Raw genomic sequence first — 27,114 nt, forward strand, 5'->3', positions numbered from 1 at the left:
AAACATAGATATAAAAATAACTGAAAGAAAATAAAAATAAGCCAGAAAACAGAATACAGAGCAGAAAGAAAACAATGATAGTATATTGAAGGAGAGAAAGAAACAATAATAAGGAGGATCAGAGGAAAAGATGGAAAGGAGGGATGAAATGATGGAAAGCTGAAGAAGAAAGCTTTTTGTACACTGACCTACTGCATTAAAAAATAACTTACACAAGGAGACAACTGGAAACAGGACAAAGCTGGCTATGAACTGGCACGAGTCCAGATTTCCCATTCTTTTTATGCTGTTTGAATACATCATGCATAATCTGCAACCATCATCATACAATATACCTATGGGGTAATTTTATAGGTCCGCAATGCCAGAAGACAGCCATGTCCATTGAACAGTTGGAAAATTGTTGGCTGGGCGTGCCAGAATTTCTGCTATTCATTGCCAGTGGTTAAGGACATTCGCCGGCAGCACTGACTTTTAAGGTTACTCCCCCGCCACCCTGTCTCGAGCAGCATAGTAGCTAGCTCGCTACCATTATACCATTATCTAGTTGATGGAGGTAGATTCTTACAGTACATGTTAACCAGAATCAATACACATGCTTTGGTGGTGTGTACTTGACAGAAATATTGAATAAAAGGGACAATTCCAGGTGGTGTAGAGATTTGCAGATAGAGCTCAATACATTCTTAATGCACCCAAAACTCATTTATCTAATGAAATCTGGGAAATAACAGCTTTCATAAATATTGTAGGTTATTTTATTGCATATGGCTATTGAGAGAGCATTCAAGATCAATACAGATATAATACAATGCACTATTCTAAATCAGTTTTTCCTCTTCCGGCAGCATTACATTATATATACAATATATACAACGGAAGACACAGCAAGATATGTTAAAGTTACAATTATCTCTTGTCTGGTCACAAGAAGAAATATTATTACATAATGTTACCTTTTAGTTTTGGGATGTCAGGAAAGATAACATGAAAACACTGCTCTTACATTGCTACGAGTTTATACAGCATAATGAGAAAAGAAACACACATTGAACTGAAAAGGGCAAAATATACAAATAGCACAAGGTGCTATACACTCTAGTGAACGTTGTAACTATCATATACAGATATTTATTACATTTGGTTCCAAACTGTAAACTAAGGACATAAAATTTTGCATACACAGTTTCTGAATCGTACATTTAAATGTTTCTGATTTAGTGAAGTTATGAAAACTGTATTCAGTGGCAAGTGGTCACTTATTTCTGTACATTCCATAAGCTGTTGTCTCAGGTAATGAAATTTGAAGTTAGCATTTTTTTTCAGTGCCATGGTTATAAGTGGCTTTCAATACAGATTCAGCCACTGTATCATGATTAATTACGGTCTTTTTTTATTCCTAATGTAAAAATAAGCAATGCTCACAATACAGATTTTCTTTGTACAGTATATTTACAGATACCATCAGGCATGACTACAATGGAATTGATCTCTGGTGAAATACAGAGACCTTCACACGGGTCTATAGTGAAACTTCAATTACTTGCATTGCAGAAAATCATGTCTACATTCAGAATTTTCTGGCACTTTCATCAGCTGTTCCAGTATTAATAAATAAGTCAGCAGGAAGGTCTAATGGAACCACGTCCACCAAAACATTACTGGATAGTCCAAGTTCTGTGTCCAACGTAAGAAGCACTCGTGGGTAAGAACAGCAAGAGCTTTATCCTCTATATATATCTTTTAAACCAAAAACGCTGACTCCTCTTTGAAGGAATCAAACTTACAATTTAAATAAGCTGTACAGTTGACAATGTTTTGCATTCAATTGCAATTAATATTTACGTCTGACTCAGCTCAAAATATGTGAAGATCTTTATCGTCCACATTCATAATATCACATCTTCTCTCCTTATAATGACTTACTGAAGGTTACCATCCTGGTTCTAGTGAAAGCACTTGTCTGTATCTTGATGGGTCTTTCATGGGTCTTTTGAACCAAGTCCATTGACCTGAAATTGCACTTTTCTTTCCTCCTATCTGTCAGGCCATTTTGCTTTTTTTTTAAGTTAGGCTTAAACTACTCAATATGGGATCCTTGTTGAACATAGCAAGCCCAAAATTCTGGCTCGTCACAAGGGTACAGTATTTTCAAGATATTACACTCAGTTAAGGCCCAGGGTTTGTGTCTTGGGAGTTCAGCAGTGATAAAGCTAAGTTTGTGCTCCTTCTCCCATAAAAGGCTGACTTTAGTATTTAAACGAGGTAGGATTTATACCAGGTCAGTAATGTTCCAGTTCAGTCAGTTTCTGGTGTGAGAAGCATATCAAAAAGGTAACGAAGTCACGGTGTTACCAGACTGGGAAAGTTAAGTAACAGAAGTTGGCCATATCTCAGCTTAAAGCAAGGCCTAACTGGCAACAGTTAATATACTGCTAAATAAGTACTGCTTCAGTGCACTCAACCTAGAAAAGGAAGAGAATGATCGATATCCATAACAGAAACTAATGAGGCAGAAAGCTTCCTTGTCCTTGAAGGTATGCTGTGCGGTGCAGTGTTATAACGGTCTCGAGGCATTATTGGTTACCCATTCACAACGAAGAAAAAAGGTAAACTTGGAGCAGCGTTCCACAAAGGTGTTTGCTGAGCAGCATCGCTTGTGTGAGGTTCCAGAGATGTAGAGGGATCTGTCAGTCTGGACAAGACAAAAAAAAATGTTGCTTGAAATAATATTTTACAATATAAACTTAGTGATTTGGACATTCACACTTGTTAACATTGCTTAGATTGGTACTTCGCAGTTATTTTCTTTCCTTAATAAACTATTTAAGACACACAGAAGGCTCAGAAAACAAGTTGCATTTATTGCCAGTGTTAGAGCCAGTATCCTTTTCTCCTCTCCCAAAAGTTGTTTGGTTAGCTATCTAAGCACGGCATCAATTCACATGGGAAATGTTGCTTTTGAGGCAATGTTTATTTCTGCTACAAATCAGGAGTTTAAGGATTAAGACTAGGATTCTAGAGAGCGGATGCAAACAACATTTGTATTAGCATACACTGCAGTTACAATTTCATGATTCTAGGGCGAGAATCTGAATTAACAGAAATCTCTGAATAGTCTGCAGGTCTGAGACAAGAGTCAAAATACACTATGAAGACAGGCCTAGAATATGCATTGATTAGAATGTGACCTCAAAGTGCAACCTACCAAATTTGTGCTCTATTTTTGAAAAACACATTTTATTTTACTTTGTGTTTTTTTAAAATGGTGAGTTTGACTGGGGTTGTGAAGTGGAGTAACTGTGTCTGACCTTTGAACCTTGTGCTCTATTTTGCCATGACAAGTTACGTAGCTTTACCCTTTCAAGTTTAAAAAAAACTATGCACTATTCTACTCGAATGGTGTTTAATAGGTGCAATTAAGTCTAAAAACAAAAGGTTCAAGTCTGACCTTTAACCCAAATGAATAAAAACAGTGCATAAGCAGAGAGAGAAGTTTCTGGAAAGCATGGGGCTGGTGTTTACAAAGGGAATACTGTGCTCTAAATGTTACTGTTGGCACAAGTTCTTTTCAATTTCCTAAAGTGCAGTTATCAGGAGGCTGGACACAGGCTTCTTTTGTTTTTCAACATCCTATTGAAGTTTTAACAAAAGAAATTCAGAATATAATGAGTATCAGATGCAGAACAATCTGCTGCTGGAAAGTCAAACCCTTGAAAGGAGATTTTTGAAGCATATGGCCGCAATAAAAACATTGAGTGCATCACTATAATCGTGGACTGGCAGCCCATAACCTCCAAGGCAGCATGCATCCTATGATTCTATTGCTAAAAGAGATCCCTACCGACACATGTTCTATGGACCTCAAAGAATAGGATTTGAAAGCACAAAGAGGGTTCATAGAATTATAGAAATTTACGGCACAGAAGGAGGCCATTCGGTCCATCGTGTCTGTGCCGGCCGAAAAAGAGCTATCCAGCCTAATTCCACTTTCCAGCACTTGGTCCATAACCATGTAGGTTACACATCCAAGTACTTTGTAAATGCAATGAGGGTTTCTGCCTCAACCACCCTTTCAGGCAGTGAGTTCCAGACCCCCGCCACCCTCTGGGTGAAAAAAATTCTCTTCAGCTCCCCTCTAATCCTTTTACCAATTACTTTAAATCTATGCCCCCTGGTTATTGATCTCTCTGCTAAGGGAAATAGGTCCTTCCTATCCACTCTAGGTAGGCACCTCATTATTTTATACGCCTCAATTAAATTTCCCCTCAGCCTCCTCTGTTCCAAAGAAAACAATCACAGCCTATCCAATGTTTCCTCATTCCTGGCAACATCCTCGTAAATCTCCTCTGTACCCTCTCCAGTGCAATCACATCTTTCCTGGAATGTAGTGACCAGAACTGTATGCAGTACTCAAGCTGTGGCCTAACTAGTATTTTTTTTTTAAGAGTTCTAGCATAACCTCCCTATTCTGTGCCTCGGCTAATAAAGGAAAGTATACCGTATGCCTTTTTAACCACATTATCTGCTACCTTCAGGGATCTGTGGACATGCACTCCAAGGTCCCTTTGTTCCTCTACACCTTTCAGTATCCTCCCATTTATTGTGTATGCCCTTGCCTTGTTCGCTCTCCCCAAATGCATTACTTCACACTTCTCCAGATTGAATTCCATTTCCCACTTTTCTGCCTGCCTGACTAATCCATTGATATCTTCCTGTAGTCTATAGCTTTCCTCCTCACTATCAACCACATGGCCAATTTTTGTATCATCTGCAAACTTCTTAATCATGCCCCCTACATTTAAGTCTAAATCATTAATATAGACCAATACTGAGCCCTGCGGAACCTCACTGGAAACAGCCTTCCAGTCACAAAAACACCCATCGATCATTACCCTTTGCTTCCTGCCACTGAGCCAATTTTGGATCCAACTTGCCACTTTCCCTTGGATCCCACGGGCTTTTACTTTTCTGACCAGTCTGCCACATGAGACCTTGTCAAAAGCCTTGCTAAAATCCAGATAGACTACAACGCACTACCCTCATCGACCCTCCTTGATGCCTCCTCAAAAAATGCAATCAAGTTAGTGAGACACGACCTTCTCTTAACAAATCCACGCTGACTGTCCTTGATTAATCCGTGCCTTTCTAAATGACGGTTTATCCTGTCCCTCAGAATTGTTTCCAATAATTTGCCGACCACAGAGGTTCGGCTGACTAGCCTGTAATTACTCGGTCTATCCCTTTCTCCTTTAAATAATGGTACAACGTTAGCGGTCCTCCAATCCTCCGGCACCACTGGCCTGTAGCCAGAGACGGATTGGAAAATGATGGTCAGAACCTCTGCTGCTTCCCCCCTTGCTACTCTTAACAGCCTGGGATACATTTCATCCGTGCCTGGTGATTTATCTACTTTCAAAGATGCTATTCCCCTTAATATTTCCTCTCTCACTATGTTAACCCCATCCAAAATTTCAGACTCCTCCTCAACTACAATGCCTGCATCGTCCCCCTCTTTTGTGAAGACAGACGCAAAGTTTTCATTAGGAACCATACCTACATCTTCTGCCTCCACACATAGGTTACCTTTTTGGTCTCTAATAGGCCCTACTCTTTCCTTAGTTATCCTCTTGCTCTTTATGCATTTATAAAACATCTGAGTTTTCCTTGATTTTACTTGCCAGTATTCTTTCATGTCCTCTCTTTGCTTTCCTAATTTCCTTTTTTTAATTTCATCCCTGCACTTTCTATACTGCTCTAGGCTTTCTGCAGTATTGAGCTCTCAGTATCTGACATAAGCTTCCCTTTTTTGCCTTATCTTACCCCATATGCTCCTTGACATCCAGGGGTCTCTAGATTTGGCAGCCCCATCCTTTTACTTTGTGGGAACATATTTGTTCTGAACCCCTTGAACACCTCCCACTGCTCTGACATTAATTTACCCTCAAGTAGCTGTTTCCAGTCCACTTTTGCTCAATCACTTCTCAGCTTAGTAAAATTGAGAACTTTTATTTCTGTTCTATCTTTGTCCTTTTCCATAACTATGCTAATTCTAAGTGAATTATGATCACTACCACCAAAATGCTCTCCCACTGACACTCTTTCCACCTGCCCAGCTTTATTCCCTAAAACTAAGTCCAGAACTGCCCCCTCTCTTGTTGGGCTTGTGGCGCACTGGCTAAAAAAGTTCTCCTGACTGCGTTTTAAGAATTCTATGCCCTCTATACCTTTTACACTGATTCTGTCCCAGTTAATATCAGGGTAGTTGAAATCCCCTACTATTACTGCCCTATTGATTTTGCACTTCTCAGAAATTTGCCTACATATTTGCTCTTCTATCGTCCTGACTGTTTGGGGGTCTATAGTACACTCCCAGCAGTGCGATTGCCGCTTTTTGTTCTTTTGCTCAAAACATATAGCCTCATTTGATGACCTTTCTAACATATCATCCCTCCTCACAGCTGTAATTGTTCCTTTAACCAATATTGCCACCCCCATCCTTGTTTATTTCCCTCTCTATCTCGTCTGAAAACCCTGTAACCAGGAACATCGGGCTGCCATTCCTGTCCCTCTTTAAGCCATGTTTCAGTAATAGCTATGATATCATACTGCCACGTGTGTCTATCTGTGTCCTCAGCTCACCTGCCTTATTCAATAGACTCCTTGCATTGAAGTATATACCATTAAGCAAAGCCAAACTCCTTTCTTGTCTATTTTCTAACCTTTGTTTCCTCTGCCTTCCAAACTCACTTACTAATTTTCTGCCTTCCATTTTCAGCTCTGCTATTCTCCCTTCTGAATCTATGCTCAGTTTCCCATCCCCCTACCAAGCAAGTTTAAACCCTTCCCAACAACACTAGCAAATCTCTCTGCGAGGATATTGGTCCCGGCCCTGTTGAGGTGCAACCCGTCCGGCTTGTACAGATCCCACCTCCCCTAGAACTGGCCCCAATGCCCCAGGAATCTAAAGCCCTCCCTCCTGCACCATCTCTCTAGCCACTCATTCATCTGCACTATCCTCCTAGTTCTATACTCACTAGCACGTGGCACCGGGAGTAATCCAGAGATTACTACTCTTGAGGTCCTGCCTATTAATCTCTTTCCTAGCTCCTTAAAATCCGCCTGCAGGACCTCATCCCTTTTTCTACCTATGTCATTGGTACTGATATGGACTACGACCTCTGGCTGTTCACCCTCCCCCCATCAGAATGTTCTGTAGCTGCTTAGTGACATCCTTGACCCTGGCACCAGGGAGGCAACATACCACCCTGGAATCACATCTGCAGCCGCAGAAATGCCTGTTCCCCTATCACTATTACTTTCCTGAACTTTCTCCTCCCCCCCCACCCTGGACTTGGCTCTGGCTGTACTCCCCAGAGGAACCATCGCCCTCACCAGTATTCAGAATCGGTTAGAGAATGAGATGCACTCAGGGGACTCCTGCACTACCTGCCTGGTCCTTCTAGTCTGTCTGGCGGTCACCCAGTCCCTCTTTGCCTGCACTCTCTTAAGCTGTGGGGTGACCACCTCCTGAATCGTGCTATTCGTGTAGCTCTCAGCCTCGCGGATGCACTGCACTGACGCCAGCTACTGCTCAAGCTCCGAAACCCGGAGCTCGAGCTCCTCCAGCTGACGACACGTCCTGTACACGTGGCTGTCCAGGACATGAGAAGCGTCCTGGACTTCCCACACAGGATGTACATTTGACGGAACCGAGGTGCTTTGCCATACCTCTATTTATTAGGCTACTAACTAAACTTACCAGAAATAAACTTAAGACTTGTCCCTGATCTGGTCACAAAAAAAACACTCACCAGCTACTCACCAATCAGCTCCTTCCTTTTGCTGACGTCACTTTAGGTGTTTTTTTAATACCTCTCACTGCCGGGGTTCGGGGCAGGACAGCTACTAATTTTTGTTTTTATTTGGAAAGGCCACATTTGCCCATGCCTGGTTGCCCAGATGTGGCTCATCTTTCTCAGAAGCTATTTAGAGTGGACTGAGTCATGTGTAGATCAGACCTGGTCAACATGACTGGTTCCCTTCCTTAAAAGGACATTACTAAACCAGTTGGGATTTAACGACAATCCGGTAGCTTTCATGGTCATTTAAGTCATCAGAGTTACTGAATTCAATTTCACCACTTGCCATAGCTACTTCTGAATGTTATTTTGCATGTACAGTTAATCTATTTAGAGTACAATACATTAAACTGCCTGTTGATTTAGCCTTTTCCTTTCACTCTTAAATTCAGATAATTTCAATCACACAGGATGTTTGATTAAAGACAGTGGCCATAACCAGAAATTCATCCAAAAGCTGAGAAAAACTCATCCAAAACCAAACCACCTCAACAGAAAGTACTGGCTGCTAGCTGCATCGTTACCATACTATACACGGTAGCAGTTACTGTAAGGGAGCTCGAGTCCATCTAGGAATAGGGTATACACTCCATAATGGACAAACAGAAAATCTATCCGCACATAGCCTTCGCAACATGGTTTGGGGACTCTTAAACATGTCGTGTTATCGGTATTTGTGCATACTGGAATTCTACGCAGCCGAAAAAATATTAACACTGCATAATTTTAGAACATTTACTAAAAGTCAGTTCAGAAACCTAGATGTCCTAGAAGAGACAACATTGTGCAAGTAAACCTGTCTAAACTCCAGTAAAATTGATCTACATCAAACACTCACAACTGCAAAAATACTGGAGTGTCCTACATTTCTGTAATACACTGAATGGTGTTATAGACGTTACGGTTTGTAGAGTTACAATAAAGTAACCAACTTTTGACTTAAGACTTTCAGAAATTTTCATTGTTTTATTGTTCGAAATGGAAAATTGAAACACGCTTAACAGTTAATTCACAAGGATAAGGTTAAGCATACTTCAAAACCACATAGGTGGCTTTGTAGTAACACCATACACTCTCAGTGTCCTTCACATAACATCCCGAGGCTTTAAAGGTGATTGGAGGAAACTGAGCAGGCAGAAAGAGATAAGCTACAGGAGGTGACAGTGGGGTGCGTTCGAAGAGGTAGATTATGAGAAGGCTTTTGAAGGTGGGGAGAGAGCATCAAAGAACACTTTTCACTGCTATAATAACCTAATAATGTTCCATATGTGCAGAACTTCATGGGAGATGGAGAGAGAAATGAAGCATTCAACAGCTTTGTTTTCTGAAAGTTTTTGCTTCAACAGTACAGCCAATGCATTCAATTGGTCACAAGGTAAAGGACAGGAAGTTTCAACATTGCCATACAGTTGCAACAATTGCACTTTGACTACACATTTACAGTAACTCGTTGGCCAAGTTCAGAAGATAAGGCTTGAGTCATGCTTTGGAGACCATTGTCATTTTCACAAATTTTATTTTCAAGAATTTGTTCATTAATGTATAAAATTTTATTAGCATATAGAATTTTGATGATGCACTAGACATGGCATATCGTCAACAGGTTAACCTTTGTTTACTGGAGGTACAGGGTGAATAGATGTCTTTTTAAAAAAAGCACAAAAAATTCTTCCCACTCCAGTATTTTGAACACTGATCTTATCCATATAGGTCAGTACATCTAATATCAGAGGGAAACAGAATTTGAGGGATAAGGGAAGAGAAATTCGGGGTATGGTTGCTTCAGTGTCTTGGCCAGATATAAACACCAAGCAGCTAAAACTGTACTACTGAAGGTATGAGATTTAAGATTCTAAGGAGATAGGGATGACCTATTTCCTATTATTTGTTTTACATGCTCCAGAGTTCATCTTGGGACATATATATGCTCACAACCATTCCTCTAAATCTACCCCAGTTATTTGTTACTTTGTATAAAAATAATCATGGTATTTCTCCCCTCCCCTTCATGGTTTGGACTATGTCGAGTAAGAGAGAAAAAAGAAAAAGAAAACATCGAGAGGTAGAAGATTACTGAAATGTAATCTGCAAGTTTTAACAAAAGGAATTATAGTTTACAGGGACGATACGATTTCTAAAATACATGGCATGCGTTATACAGAACTTATTAAATTAAAATCAATCATCCTCCCCCAAAGCCACCCCACTACACTTCTCCCCTTTTCCCCCATTAAAAAAGACAATTTGGGTTTCATTTGGGATCTAAACTGCAAGGGAATAAATATTTTGTATAATAGTAGAGTAACTTTGCATTATGGAATAGGGAAGGTTTTAAAAAAAACACAGAAGGAAAAAAAATGACAGGAGGGCAATATTGCAGCAGAATTTTTAAAAAATAATATGAGCAGTTTGTAAAGGCTAGTTTGAAAGATACCAAGATGTTAATTTAGCAGGTGGTTAAGTTCAATTAGCTTTACTCCCAAATCCCACTTAAAAATATTAAGATGGGGATGCGATATTAAAAATTATTTCATTCAGTACATTAATTCGTCTTTTATGCAAAACTGCACAAAAGCAAAAATTTAATTCATGTGAGTGAAAAAAGTCATGGAGGATGAAAACTGATAATATTGGTAGGTCAAAGTTTGGTTATTGAAGGTTCTCTTCAGTTTCGCTTTTTAAAAAAAAGCATTTCCCAGCATGACCTAAGGTTGTTTCAACTCCATGTTTTATTGGAGCCAACAGATGCCAGTGCTGGGTCAGATGCTCTACCTTCCCCCATCTCCTTCCATGATGGAGTATCTTATCAGAAGCACACAGTGAAAATTGCTGCTCTCTGACTTTACTGTGCTGCTTAAGAGCAGCAGAAAGTAGTGAGATTGCCAACCACATTCGAAAGGCAAGCTTATTGTAGAACCTCCCAATATATTAAAAAAAAGTTTGCCCATCTAATAATGACAGATCCTCAGGGAAGAGGGTGATCATGTAAAGGGAGTTGGGGGGGAGGAGTGCTATTTGCATGATTAATTCATGGCAAATAGCCCAGCAACCACTCAAGTCTTTCATGCACAAAGCAATTCAAGAGCCATGAAAGCAAACTCATGCATTTTCTTGGTGACGACTGCAGCGCTGTTGCAACTGTTACCCCAGCTGACAAGTCATCATTCACTCTGTCAGATTTCCATTACCCAGCACAGATAGATAGCTAACTGATTTGTTTGTCTTGCCTTTACCAACCTACTCATTCACTTCCAGTCTCACCACTAACTAGTTCATTTGCAGCGTTGATAACCGCTTCACTTACGCATTTGACAATACAAAGACATAAAAGGTTCAGTTACTAAACCAAACAAACTATAGCTCAATGCAATTTCATACATTTCTCATGAGTCATCAGAGAGCCATTTTAAGACTTAAAAGAGCAATGAATTTCCTTTGAGTACCGAGGTGAAGTAAACGCAGCTTTCAAAATATTCAATTTTTCTTTAATAGTTGCAAAAATTATGCAAATTTCTAAATTATAAAGTAGAATTAGATAAATGAGCAAATTCATAGGAAATACCTTAATAACAAAAAAAGTTTTAGTACTGACACAGTAAAGGTACTATGGCCCTCATGAGGTTAAATTATGACCCAATAGTTAAAAATAAAACTTTATAGCAGGTTTCTAACTGTCTGCCATTAAGTACATTTTGTTTCACGTGCTATATAGCACTACAGGATAGTTATGTTGTATTTGAATGTTTGTCATTTTGCATTTATTATACTATCAAATCATACGTGGAATTGCTCATGGCAAATCAGAGTGCCACTGAAGTGTGATGGCTAAAGTGTGACAGGAAGCAAAGTGGGACACATGGAAAGTGCACACAATCCACAAGACTTTTGATATCTTATTAGTTGACCTCCCATGGTGTTGCACATGGGGAGTTGAGACAAATGTAGTCTTCAGGTGGAGCAGAGTTAAAAGGTGGGGGAAATTCGACCAGGGTGTGCAGATGTAATTCAATCGCTATTTAAAAATCAATCATTCTGTCCTTATTCTTATACAATACTTTGATTTTATATTATTGTTTTATAGCTAAGTAGCAAAGGTACAGCAATTTGGGAAGCAGAATTGGTTGCAACACAGGAATTTCTCTGCAGTACAGGCTGAAGAGTTGGGAAATGCAAAACCAAGGCGCTACAGTGTCACCACTGGTGTGAGAGTGTAATTAAAGTATGACAAGTTTACATACGCTGTTTCTATTATAAATGTGGACATAGGAATTTATAATGGAAAAAGCTGAGAAAAAATGCAAACCAACTTGAGATTTTAAAATATTAGAAATAAATGTGTTAATTGCGTATTAATTCAATTGTTCTGAATGAATGGATCGGCTTTCCAATAATAATGACTGGATTTTGTGAACCTTTCATTGCTTGAGCTACTTAGTACAAATTAGAATTGGCATGGATGAGGCTTGACAAGACTGTCTACAATTATCTGAACATATTGCATTATTGTGTGGATTTATATTAGAAGATATAATTATATCTTCTTCAATAAAAAAGCAAATTGGGAACCATGAAACTCAGACAGAAGCAACAAACTCAGAACTTTTTATTTTGCTCACTGCCTTTGTCCTTCTTGTTCCCTCTTTCTTCTGTGGTCCAATTGACAGGGCCAGTTCAACAGGAAAAACAGATCAGGAGATTGGAAAGAGAAAATGAAAATGAAAGATATTGAAAGAATTAAAAGATGTAGTATGAGCTTAATAAAGATAATCAAAGTTACATTGAAACTACAGCACAGACACAGGCCATTCGGTTCAACTAGTCTATGCCGTTGTTTATGCACGACATGAACCTCCACCCTCCTACTTCATCTAACCCTACCAACATACCCTTCTATTCCTTTCTCTCTCATGTGCCTATCTAGCTTCCCTTTAAATGCATCTATGCTATTTGCCTCAACTACTCCTTGTCGTAGCACGTTAATATTCTTAGCACTCTTTGGGTAAAGAAGTTTCTCCTGAATCCCCTACTGGATTTATTGGTGACTATCTTATATTTATGACCTCTAGTTTTGGACTCCCCCCACAAGTGGAATCATTTTCTCTACATCTACCCCATCAAACCCTTTCATTATCTTAAAGACCTCTACAAGAACATAAGAAATAGGAGCAGGAGTAGGAGTAGGAGTAGGTCATACGGCCCCTCGAGCCTGCTCCGCCATTCCATCAGATCATGGCTGATCTTTGACCTCAACTCCACTTTCCACTATTAGGTCGCCCCTCAGCCTTCTCTTTTCTAGAGAAAATAGCCCCAGCCTGTTCAGCCTTTCCTGATAAGTATATCCTCTCAGTTCTGGTATCATCCTTTTGAATCTTTTTTGCACTCTCTCCAATGCCTCTATATCCTTTTTATAATATGAGACCAGAACTGTGCACAATGCTCCAAGTGCAGTCTAACCAAGATTCTATACAAGTTTAACATAACTTCTCTGCTTTTCAATTCTATCCTTCTAGAAATGAACCCCACTGGTTGGTTTGCTTTTTTACTGGCCTTGACTGAGTCCGCCCCCTTTCTTGTGCTTCTGCCCTCACTATTTCTCCCCCCTTTCAGAACCATGATAGAGTTCCCCTTGTCTACACCTTCCACCCCATCTGCTATTTCCAACACATTCAACGCAATCATAGAAACACAAAAATCATATACCAGTACAGGAATTCGAATAGCATGGTTGACTTTTCCATGCAGTTACTTGAATTTTGTCTTTGCAATGAATGATATTTTTTTTGAGGTTGCTTTCAGAGGCTATAAAAGTATGCAAATACACCCTAAACATTATTCGGGAATCTATTCAAATTAAACGAGGAATGCTCTTAATTGGCCGTTTTCACGTTTCGCTTTGATGATGTGAACCCAAATTGTTTTTTAAAAAAAATATATATACAGCTGATGCTTGTTTCTTTGTCTCCCAAGTGCAAGCTGTTCCTCATTTTTCAAAGGATACGTACAACTTTCCTGTTGAGCAATTTTGAAAAAGTTTTGAATGACGGCCAGAATTTATGGCACTACCAGAGCGGTCAGATTTTTTTTTTTTAATTCCCTGAAGGACCTGGGTTAATATTCCTCTTGAACATTTGTATTCGAAGCAAGATTCTAGATTATATCTGCAGCTGGATATTTAGCCATTTGGATGTGAAAAAGGCAGAATTTAGTTCAACAAAAACTGCCGTAATGACCAGGGTTAGCTGATCTCGCAGCTTCCAGGTTACTAGTTATGCAGCTCATAAGCCACAAATAGACAAATAAACTTGCATCTCTGCTGAACTACCTGAGACACTCAATATTCAATATGCTTGCAAAGCCATTCCCAACATTGCAGAAGAAAGTGGGCAGGCCGGCTGACCGACCACCTGGGCCAATTCCTCCCCACTCCCGCCAATTAATAATTGGTGAAATCACAACTGGTTTTGGTTGTTCATTTGAATGAAGGAATGATAGGGTAATGGTTTTGGCACTGAACGAGCTACCCAGAGTTTGTGAGCTCAAATCCCACCAAAGCAAAGTTGTGAAACTGAATTCAATAAATCTGATAACTGGTGGAAGCTACCAAACTGTTGTAAAAATCCAACTAATGTCCTTCAGGGAAGGAAACCTGCAACCCATTTCTGATGTGGTCTAAACATGGCTGCAATCCAACACTATATCGCTGAGTCTTAAGGCCTCTGAAGTGGCCTAGCACCCCATTCAAGTACTAGAAGAATTTTGCAACAGTAAAGTGAACTGTGGCACCTCAGGTCTCTTCAAAACCTTATTTTTGCAGTTTGAACTTCACAAGATCTTCTGATGAAGAACTTGGGCTACTGTGTAACACTCTAATGGATGCTGTAGGCGCCCATCTCTGTTCAACTACAAATATTGAGTGATTAATTGTCGTGAGAATAGGGTTTAGTCAATAAAACAGAAGGTAGGTCTGGACTTCCTCTATCCAAGTGTTTTATCCCCCCAGCAATTAGATGAAAAGAATTATTAAGCTGTTTGAGAGAGATAAGGCAGCTTTAAAACCTGTTTCTGGCTTCTGCATCAAAGAGTTGACTTCCAGCAGAGCCCACAATATACACCTGGTTACCAATGGGTAATCTCCATCTTTAAAAAGTGACAATCACCTCACATCCAAGTTGCTTTGAAATGGCAACAAGGACTCTTAAAAGCCATACCATCTCATTACACCTTCAATTTGAAAGGAAGTGGATTGTAAAATCATTTAAGTAGATGGGAATCCTCCTAAAATAACTTGCCTCAAGTAACAGAGTAACCACCCATTTTAGCATTCCACTTCATCCTTCTAACAAAGTATACAGCTTGTAACAAATTGACTGCATTGTTGTCATTCTAAATGCATCTTACCTCAGCTGCCAGCGGGAGTTGGGATTAGCAAAATGGATGCAGACGCATCACCCCCCTAAAGCAGAGAGTGTTTACTGCCACATTGCTAGGTATTTGATGTCCATCATGCATTTTGATCACGCTATCTAACAGGACACGCAGGTCCATAAAACAGGATTCAGGAAATGTTTGCTGTGCCATTTTACACACATCACAACAGGAACTAACAAAAGCTTTGCTATTTATGCTGGTTACTGGCTAATTTAAGTGCTAGAGAACCACAAAGAAGGAAATATTACAGGTGGTTTTTGGTTGGCTGGCTTCTCTTTTCACTAACACTGATGGATTCAGATTGACTAGAAACTTTGTGGCATTCATCCGCCATTTTGATTCAAGTTCATTATCTTCTGCAAGATGAGGGCAACTGATCCTTTATGAAAATTATGAAATGTACTCTTAGTTAATGTAATATTGACTTTTTAGGAAGTAAAGTTTTGCAAGTTCATCTGCAAAGATATCCCCTATTTTTAAACCTTCTTGCTTGGGAGAAAGGACAAAAAGGAGTGGGCCTTGCAGGTCAGAGCATTAAGCTGCTAGTTGGTCTAACCATCACCAAACAGGGAGGGAGTAATCACCTTAAGAGAGAGTAAAAAGCAATGCACCACACTTAGCTCAGTGGTAGCACCCTTCCCTCCAAATGCAGAAAAAGCAATTGCCTTTTCTCCAGCTGATTCTGATTTACATAGAGCAATATTTCAGCAAACACCTGAGGTGATAAACAGATCACAACAGCAGCAAGCTAATTGAATGGCTGTCTGATACTTACCGTAGGTATTTTTAGAAAGAGTTCTTGCCCTGTATCAAAGATTATTTTCAGTCAACACAAAGATGTTTTCCAGGAGGGTTCAATGGTACAGTAACCTTTACTGATACACTGTGACCTCAACGTAGTTAACTCGCTCAATGACACCCTTATTTATACAGGAACCAACTGAAATATACCCTCTGGTGGTGATCCACCCCTCACTAGCACATTCATTTTATAGATTCCTAAAATGAGTGTTACAGTTATCATCCATCCATTAGGTGTTGATGTTCTGTGATTATAAAGTGTTGTGGCTAAATTGAAGATAAATCTGTGGATATCTCACAGCGTAATTTTGAAATAACATGCTTTCTAGACTATTTTGCAACTGTAGACAATTATGAACAGATTCATTAGAAATCTGCAGTTACAAGTACATAGAGGATAACACAAACCTGTAACACACCAAGGAGACATCATAAACCATGAAGCAAAGCTTCAGCAGATTATTGGCATGTCTTAACCCTGAGATGCATTGGTGCCATGTAACAAAATCTGGAGTATAAATATAATTATACAGAAGTGTACTGATTTCTTGCAATTTCCATTTTTGAAACAGGGGCGTCATGATAGACAGCTCTGGATTAAAACACACATACCATCTTTCCATATTGTGCTACATCACACATTGGTCATTGGTCACTGGTAAAGTAATTGCAACATACAAACAAAGTGTAATCAGCAGTTGAAAATACAACACTCAGGATTAGCTCAGCACCATACTTTCAAACTCAACTGACAGTCAGCCCTGCTGAGCATTCTCATGAAGATATCCCTAAACCACATTACCCTATCCGAATCAGGTTCACCAGTAGCAATAGAGTCCTCTCCACTGCAAACTCGCTGCGAGATTTTATTCTGTGCACCCAATATGTGGTTTCTCTTCAAAATTTAGAATTAGGAAAAATATATTTTTCTCCCAAAAAAAGGCCCAATATGTTTTCAGACAGTTATTGACACACAGCTGTCATCTGTGGGCTTTCAATCTCTATACAGTCTATTCTTAGTTTAAAAGCTTAATCCAAATCATCTGATAATTATTTATTCCACACTAAATTCCCACTTTGCTGTGTTAACATTGATTAACTCAAATTTTTGTATGATTAATTTTTTATAGCACAAAAGTCAACTTTAAATTATCAATAGACTATAATGAGTGAAGTACTGTAAGCAGGGCAGTAAAACAACAGGAGGTACCAATGCCAATTTGTAACTAAAACTTTTATTTAGCAACTTTGGATATTCAAGATTTCCTTTTTTGAATGTATTTGCTGACATTAATGAAATGGAGCAATGTACTCAAGTTTGCCAATTCAGATAACAAGACCTCCAGTAAGTTTGCCATTACAACGCACAGGAAGTTCTTTTTTGCTCAGTTAATGATGGTTTATACTTGATCATCACACACTGCAAATTTCTCAGGCATTGCTTTTTCAGTCTGACAATCCAATTCACTCAAGTTTCATAGTCATTGCAGGCAATATAAACTGCTGCACTCACTCGCACGAGTTGGAAACTATCTTTAAAAGTTCAGTGGTGCTAGATTTTTTTATAGCAACTTTGTAACATGTCAGGATATCACGGTCTAACACAAGTCTATTTGAAACTTACTTGCCAACTCCTCGCTGTTCATATACAGGCATCCGACAGATGACCACCAGCACTGCCGCCTGTCACAAATCTCTCCCTTGTTTACATTCCTCACACATTACGGTAGGGGCTGCTTATTATCCTCTTGTTTCTCATTCTGTCTGCACAGACACAGATTCAAACCATGGTCTCTTTCTCCATTACAGTTTTATCGTTAAACTATCCTTGACCCACCACAACCTGTTACTATCTACTCGAAAGGTGAAGGCAAAATTTAAATGGGTTCTGGCACAACAGTAGATAACCAAACTAGTGCAACATAAAAATCATTTACCAAAAAAAAAGTTTGACCTATTTTGCAATAAAATTAAACCCTACATCTGCATAATAAATTCGAGAATAAAGGGAAGTGCAACTTTTTGGAGCATGTGTCAAAATGAGCGATTGGACTGCACAGAACTATGCAAAAATGCAAATCTTCCCCTCTCCACCACCTCCCCCCCACCCCATACACTAACATGCAAGTCTCCATTGACAGAAGATCCAAACATCCCCATACACAAAAAAATCAAATCCCTACACACAAGACTTGGGGAGCAAAGGTGACAGTATGTAATATTAGTATATCTCTGCTGAAGGTGGTCAGAGGTCAATCCATCAAAAACATGTCAACTTTCTATCTCCACCCATACACTACTTTTTTGTATTCATCTAAATATTACTATTAAGGAATTTATAAAGATAATATAAACCAAATAAATATTGACTTACCCATTCGCAATTGTTCTTTACTAATTCTTTTCCCCTCAGTTATTTGACCAATAGTTAAATATTATGGCATCATTACACAGCAAGATTGTTCTTGCAGATCAATAGATCAGCTGGCATGGATAAACTCCATGACTGTGCAGAGAGGTTCATGGAACTAAGGTCATTATGTCAGTAAAAAAAGAAAATTGAGCCACTCCTATCATTGGCAAGCTTTCAGAATCCACCAACCATTGACTACCCTTATGGCCAAGATCAATGAAAAGCCATACATATAAAATAAAGATCTAAAATGTTTTGAGTGTTAGTTTGGCTCAATTTGTAGCGCTCTTGTCTGAATCCAAAGGTTGTGGGTTCAAGCTCCATTCTAGAGATTTGAGCACATAATCTAAGCTGACACTTCAATGCAGTACTGAGGGAGTGCTACATTATCAGAGGTGTCGACTTTTGATGAGGCTTCAAACTAAGACCATGTTTGCCTGCTCAGGTGGATGTAAAAGATCCTGTGGCATTATTTGAAGAACAGCGAGGAACTTCCCCTCGTATGCTGGTCAACATTTAGCTCTCAACTGGGATGCTGATGAGGGTGGTACCATTGGCTTCAGTGTCACCCAGTTATGGAGATGGAAGAAAGTTAATTATTGGCCAACGTTCCCACATCCAATTCTCATCTAGTCCAGTGACCCTGCTGGAAGATGTAGTCTCTCGAGGATAGTTATGGGCTCTGCACTCTCAACCACTGGGAACTAGATTGAGTCTGCCCAAATGGTAGGGTCACCAACACTCCCAGATTGTCCTGGAGTCTCCCAGAATTAGTCTCCTGAACACTCCTGTGAGCAATCCAGGAGAAAAATCAGAGGGATATTTTCTTCTCCCATTTCGCTCCAACCGGGCTCCCAACAGGAGGGCAATGCAGCCCTGGTGCATGCGCGCTCTAACTGGTAAGACTGCATGATGGAGAGAACAGTGTCTGGCACTGAGGATGGTTGAGTATCGTAGCCACCATTATTGACCGGTTTCTGCAGGGATTGACGCGTCAGGCGACCAATGGTGGGAGAGGGGCAGTTGGAGGCAGGAGGACATGTGATGAGACCTCCCGGAATACGATCCAACCAGAGTTGGCAACACTACCAAATATACCACTGTGAGAAAAGAAGGCTTGCACCTCTTTAGCCTGAGCTAGATTCGAACCAAAGCCCCATTGCTGAAAGGACAGTTTTCTAACCCACAGGTTTAACCAGCACCTTACTTAATAACTGTGGAGGATGAATTCCTGGAGTGTGTATGAGATGGTTTTTTAGACCAGTACATTGAGGCGCCAACTAGGGAATAGGCTATCCTAGATTGGGTATTGTGCAATGAGAAGGGGTTAATTAATAATCTTGTTGTGCGGGGTCCACGGGAAGAGTGACCATAACATGATAGAATTCTTCATTAAGATGGAAAGTGAAGTAGTCCAATCTGAAACTAGGATCCTAAATCTAAACAAAGGAAACTATGAAGGTATGAGGAGTGAGTTGGCTATGATAGATTGGGAAGCTTCATTAAAAGGCATGACGGTGGATAGGCAATAGCTAACATTCAAGGAACGAATGCATGAATTGCAACAGTTATACATTCCTTTCTGGTGCAAAAACACAAGGAAAAGTGGCCCAACCATGGTTAACAAAAGAAATTAAGGATAGTATTAGATCCAGAGAGGATTCATATAAAATTGCCAGAAAAAATAGCAAGCCTGAGGATTGGGAGCAGTTCAGAATTCAGCAAAAAAGGACCAAGAGATTGATTAAGAGGGGAAAAATAGAGCATAAGAGTAAACTTGCAAGCAATATAAAAGTGGACTGTGAAAGCTTCTACAAGAATGTAAAAAGAAAAAGATAAGTGAAGACAAATGTTGGTCCCTTACAGTCAGAAACGGGAGAATTTATAATGGGGAACAAGGAAATGGCAGAGCAATTAAACAAATACTTTGGTTCTGTCTTCACGGAAGAGGACACAAATAACTTCCCAGAAATGCTAGGGAACCAAGGGACTAGTGAGAAGGAGGAATTAATGGAAATTAGTATTAGTAAAAAAAAAGTGCTGGAGAAATTAATGGGACTGAAAGCCGATAAATCCCCAGGGCCTGATAATCTGCATCCCAGAGTACTAAAAGAGGTAGGCATGGAAATAATGGGCGTCATTTTAGCACCTGCTATCGGGTGCGTTCCTGGCGGGGGGGGGCTCCGAAAATCGGAGAATCCCGGAGCTGGACCGGAGCCCGCCTCGAACCCGCGCACTTCCGGGTTCCCCGCTGACGCGCCGGCATGCGCGTGCAGCCCCCGCTGGTGGGAATCCCACAGGCAATTAAAGCCAGCGGGATGCCACTTGAGAGTATTTACCTTGGTATTTCAAGTCATTAACTGACCTGATTAAGGGATTATGTGAGGAGGGGTGGGATTTTAGAGCAAACTGGGACTGTTTCCCACACTGGGGGAAAAACTCCCAGGTCAAATGGACGTGTTGCAGCTATCAGCCGGTGGCAGCTGCAAAGGTCCATTTGACAGGTGGGAGGGGCGGGGGGAGACCCTCACCCATTGCAGGAGGCCACTCTGTCACTTGGGACAAAGTTTGGCCTCCACTACCCTCCTCCTGACAGTCAAAGTCACCAACCTGCACACTTACCCCGGGGTCCGGAGACATGTACCTACCTTGCGGACCCCCTCAGATGTACATCTTCCGGATGGGGGCCGCCGTAGCTGCAGTCATGACCTCCTCGGAGGGCGAACAGCATCACCAGCCTCACCAGCCTCGCCATCCACGCCGTCCACCTCTGACACGTGGATCTCCACAACAGTGTGCTGTGACACATCCACCTGTACAGCAGGAGGGAGGGCTACCGCAGAGAGAGATGCGTCGCAGAAGGCACAACCCTCGCCACAGGGTCCACAGACCGAGGCTCAGCCTCCTGCACCTCTCTGAGCAGCAGTGCACACAGAGGCTCAGAGTCACCCGACATGTCGTCGTGGACATCTGCAGCCTCTTTCATGCCGAGCTGCTCCTGGCTGGCCCGAGCACCATCTTCTTACCTGTCGCTGTCAAAGTCACCACTGCCCTCAACAACTTCTCCCCCGCATCCTTCCAGGGTGCAACCGGGGACATCGCCGATGTCTCTTAGTCGTCTGAGCAAAAGAGCCCTGCAAATACACCTACACCCACTCTGCAGTGACACAATGGGTGGCATCAGTTGTGGGTCCTCATAGTGATCATCAGGAGAGGGCAATATTGCACAAACCAGACAGGATTCACGAAGACATGGCAGTAGAGGTGCCAATCTAATATGTAATGTGAGTTGGTCAGAAATTCAATATAAGTAACACCCGTGACAAACCCTCAAACACCCTTGTGCATCCCCTTCATGCTCATGACACGTTTGCCTTACGCTGCCTACTGCACATATGTGATGCATGCCCTGTCGCTGCAGCACAGGTAGTGGCACGTTGAGTGAGGCTGGCCGTGAAAGAGATGCACGAGAGGGTGAGTATGAGATAGAGCCATGAGATTGTATGAGGATTGGTTTGAGTGGTAGTGGCGGGATGAGTACTGGCGAGGTGAGTAAGAGCAGGTAAGATGAGGATGGGGTTTGAGTGGGTATGAGGGGTGATGTGACAGAGTAGTGTTGGCAGTGCTGAAGGAGATGTGGGGTGGGGGCAGTGATGTTGCAGACAGAGTGTAGGGGAAAGACTACGTGTACTCACTTTGGCTGACCTACTGAGGTCATTGGAGCGCCTCCTGCACTGTATGCAGGTGGGCGATATGTTGGTTGCGCTGGTGACCTCCTCTGCCACCTCGAGCCAGGCCTTCCTGGTGGCAGAGGCAGGCCGCTTCCTCCCGCCCGCCGGGAGGAAGATCTCTGTGCTCCCCCTCCTCCTCACCCCATGTATTGATACCTGGAGTGAGGCATCATTAAACTGGGAGCAGCCTTCCCCCTGGGCTGCTCCATGCTGTAATTTTTTCTATTTGTTGCAGCATCTGTCTGTGGAGGACTGCCCCTTTAAATAGAGCGCCTCCAGCTGACAGATCTTACTGCGCATGCGCAGCCTGCCCGACGCGCAGATCAGCAGTGGGGAACCCGGAGGAGCAGGTAAGTGGATCCAATTAGTGGATTGTCTGCGACGATCGCGCGGGAAGCTGACTAATTTCACCAGGGGCGTTACCCACGCGCCCGATAGCCACCCCCCCCCCCCCCGCCGAGAACCCGCAGCCCTGCTAACATCGGGCCCAATGGATGCATTGGTTGTCACCTTCTAAAATTCTATAGAATATGAAACAGTTCCTGCATATTGGAGGGTGGAAAATGTAACCCCATTATTTAAAAAAGGGAGAGAGAAAACAGGGAACTACAGACCAGTTAGCCTAACATCAGTAGTAGGGAAAATGCTAAAGTCTATTATAAAGGATGTGATAACAGAACACTTAGAAAATATCAACGGGATTAGACAAAGTCAACATGGATTTATGAAAGGGAAATTGTGTTTGACAAACCTACTGAAGTTTTTTGAGGATGTAACTGGTAGAATAGATAAGAGAGAACCATTGGATGTGGTTTATTTGGATTTTCAGAAGGCCTTTGTTAAAGTCCCACATAACAGGTTAATGTGCAAAAGTAAAGCACATGGGATTGGGGGTAATATACTGGCATGGATTGAAAATTGGTTAACAGACAGGAAACAGAGAGTAGGAATAAATGGGTCTTTTTCGGGGTGGCAGGCAGTGACTAGTGGGGTACCGCAAGGATCAGTGCTTGGGCCACAGCTACTCACAATATATCTCAATGATTTGGATGAGGGAACCAAATGTAATATTTACAAGTTTGCTGACGACACAAAACTAGGTGGGATTGTGAGTTGTGGGGAGGATGCAAAGAGGCTTCAAAGCGATTTATACAAGTTGAGTGAGTGGGCAAGAACATGGCAGATGCAGTATAATGTGGATAAATGTGAAGTTATCCAAAGGAAAAACAGAAAGGCAGAGTATTATCTAAACGGTAACAGATTGGGAAATATTGATGTACAAAGGGACCTGGGTATCCTTGTATGCCAGTCACCGAAAGCAAACATGCAAATGCAGCAAGCAGTTAGGAAGGCAGATGGTATGTTGGCCTTCATTGCAAGAGGATTTGAGTACAGGAGCAAGGATATCTTACTGCAGTTATACAGGGCCTTGGCGAGACCACACCTGGAGTATTGTGTGCAGTTTTGGTCTCCTTACCCAAGAAAGGATATACTTGCCATAGAGGGAGTGTAGTGAAGGTTCACCAGACTAATTCCTGGAATGGCAGGACTGTCGTATGAAGAGAGATTGGGTCGACTCGGCCTGTATTCACTGGAGTTTGGAAGAGAAGGGATCTCATTGAAATGTATAAAATTCTGACAGATCTGGACAGACTGGATGCAGGGAGGATGTTTCCCCTGGCTGGGGGGTCCAGAACGAGGGGTCACAGTCTCAGGATATGGGGTAGGTCATTTAGGACTGAGATGAGGAGACATTTCTTCACTCAGAGGGTGGTGAACCTGTGGAATTCTCTACCACAGATGGCTGTGGAGGCCAAGTCACTGAATATATTTAGGAAGGAGCTAGATAGATTTCTGGACACAAAAGGCATCAAGGGGTATGTGGAGAGAGCGGGAATATTGTATTGATAGAGGATCAGCCATGATCATATTGAATGGCGGAACAGGCTTGAAAGGTCGAATAGCCTACTTCTGCTCCTATTTTCTATGTGTATATGTTTAACTGGAAAACCTAGCATGGAAAAGTACCCAGCTAAATACTGACATTCCTCATTTGCACAAGTGCCAGATGGCATTTTACATCACCAGACAATATAACTTCCTGGTTAACTCGATCAGTGCCACACCTTATGTTATCCACTGCCAAAGAATTTTAATCAACATTTCACCGTTGGCCTGTGGCAAGGTGGAATGGTGAAATGATGTCAGTGATGATGACAACAATAACTTGCATTTACATGTAATCAGAAATAAAGGAGATATTAAGGGAGGTAACCAAAAGCTTGGTCAAAGAGGTGGGTTTTAAGGAGGGACTTAAAAGGACGAGAGGGAGGTAGAGAGGTTCAGGATAAGCTGTTATACTTTTAGAAAGGAATTTAACACTTCACACAGCTCTGACATTTTGCTGAAGGATGGCCAGGACGATGACAATTTTTTTGCCAATGCAGTAGCAGCTTTTTGTTTCACTGCCACAGGTTATCAGGCACCTGCGGATTATCATCTGAACCACAAAATTCCTATACCGGGTAGCTCAATGATGAGAATTAATCATTTGTTTAAAACAGAGTGTCAATTCAAGAAAGGGCAGTTGTCAGTATTGATAGGTTAGGGAAAGAGGCAAAACAAACTACAAGGAATGGAAATAAATCCAATAACGTACCAGCATCTGTGTAATTTAACCTAATTATCACATGCCCACTACAGTTTAAAGAGAAAAGGCTTTAGAAATTTTAAAAATCCATAACTATATCCAACTACATGGATTTACAGAGTATTAACAGCAATGGCCTCCATGGTGAGGATGTGCTGGAATTATTTTGGTTTTGTCGGTTCATTCTCAGACATCAATTCAGTACAAGCCAATGGGGGGGGGGGGGGAGGGATCAGCAATATTTACCACACATGTAAGGTTTTATTTTGGTTTGTAGTAACTGATGAAGAACTTACAGCACTGTACCAATAATGGTACCTTACTAGATTCCTTTCAGAGTTCAAAGAACTCATAATTCACAAACATCACAGACACAAGCTTATTGGGAGGTCTCCTGGAATATTGCATTATGGAGTCCAAGTCATCTTTTTGCCTTGAGACAGCAATTCAATTTGTGGCAGATCACCTGCTTTGGTACCATTCACTCTACTTATTAGAGCGCACAGACTCATACTGAAGTTTGAAACCTTTTACTTGCACGTTTGTGTTGGTGCAGATGTAAATAATCGTACCATTCTGAAACCTGCTTGAATGACAGCAGGGAGGTACAGTCTTTTAAAATGGAAGCTGAACTGACTAATTGAGGCTGTGATAGCTTTGTGAAGTAGAATCTTTTAAAAAGTGCAGACAACTTTCATTTAGCTATTCTACGGTCATTAAAATTTGAACACATACTGGGGCAGAAAGCAAAGTTCACGTCTGAACTCTTCATTCCATCCCTGAGCTCTCCGTTTTAACGTAGGCATTAATCTGTTTAAAAGAAATGAGTAATGGGCTGTGTAAAGAATGTAGCATGAGCGCATTAAGATTCTGTTCATTGGTGTTGCCGATCAACGTTTCGACACTGCAGTTAAAACCTACAAACACTGACTAAAGATGAACAAAGTCTCGGGCAGATAAAATGTAAGATCGTAACTGGTATTTGTTTCTGTTTGCACAATGGTAATAGGAGCACTGTAATGTAGTAGCTTATTAGCTGATACATTATTTATCCACGTGAAAAGATCATTCCCCTCACTTTTGATATTCTATGCAAACGTCCACAAAATCAAATATTTTAACTTGAGGAAATCCCTTCCTGCTTTTAATTTTAAAAAATACCCTCCATGCCACGTCCCATCCGAGAGTGGGATGGTGACATGCCCCAGCCCCTCTACCAGTGTACTTCTTCAATTAATTACTGGAAACTTCTCACGAGTGGCTAAGGGTCACTCCCAAACCTCCAAGAAAGTGTCTGCCTTCTCCTCTACACTTTTCTTCCTCCTCCACTCGCCTTCCCAGCAGTACAATCAGAGCTCACCATATGGGAAATTTCAGAAACAAACCTATATCCTACTGCTGTGTGGCAATGCATTTGAAACACCGATACATTCTATCATCCTGTTCCTAGTTAATCGTAGTTAGCTGATTAATATACTTAGACCTTAATCTTGTTTCTATTCATGTTACTTAGCAAATTGTCTAAATCGATCAGGGTGAGGGGAAAAGCAGTCCAATAACAAGGCGTCTGTCTTTAGAGTTGACCCGCTCGTCTCAGAAATCTCTGGGTCATGGCAAGTCCCACTGTTGTTTTGGCAACACACAAAAACCCTGTACCTCCCTTCACTGACCACAGAACAAAAGCAGGCTGCTCAAATTGTGTCTAATCTCCACGTCATGTAATCTTTCCTAATGCGTAATGAATAGTTTCATCTTCAGCAAGTACATCCTGACCTGGCTAAATCATCATTTCTTAACCCGTGACTTAAAGTATTATATATATTATATTTTATTAATTATGTACATCTTACTGCAGTTATACAGGGCCTTGGTGAGACCACACCTGGAGTATTGTGTACAGTTTAGGTCTCCTTATCTGAGGAAGGATTTACTTGCCATAGAGGGAGTGCAGCAAAGGTTCACCAGACTGATTCCTGGGATGGCAGGACTGTCGTATGAGGAGAGATTGGGTCGACTCGGCCTGTATTCACTCGAGTTTAGAAGAATGAGAGGGGATCTCATTGAAACATAAAATTCTGACAGGGCTAAACAGACTGGATGCAGGGAGGATGTTTCCCCTGGCTGGGGGGTCCAGAACGAGGGGTCACAGTCTCAGAATACGCGGTTGGACATTTAGGACTGAGATGAGGAGAAATTTCTTCACTCAGAGGGTGGTGAACCTGTGGAATT

The 27,114-nt window shown here is 41.3% G+C and overlaps 1 protein-coding gene across 1 annotated transcript in view; it reads right to left on the minus strand.

Annotated features, from left to right (window-relative positions):
- Positions 1-752: 752 nt before the first annotated feature.
- The window catches only part of LOC137323063 (insulin receptor substrate 2-like), a 44,655-nt gene continuing 18,293 nt past the window's right edge, over positions 753-27,114 (minus strand). Inside the window, exon 2 of the mRNA XM_067986462.1 lies at positions 753-2,695. Coding sequence (XP_067842563.1) covers positions 2,691-2,695 — 5 coding nt within the window. The 3' untranslated portion in view covers positions 753-2,690. The remainder of the gene's footprint in view (positions 2,696-27,114) is intronic.

This window comes from Heptranchias perlo, chromosome 6 (assembly GCF_035084215.1).
Source record: "Heptranchias perlo isolate sHepPer1 chromosome 6, sHepPer1.hap1, whole genome shotgun sequence".
Classification (NCBI taxonomy): Eukaryota; Metazoa; Chordata; class Chondrichthyes; order Hexanchiformes; family Hexanchidae; genus Heptranchias; species Heptranchias perlo.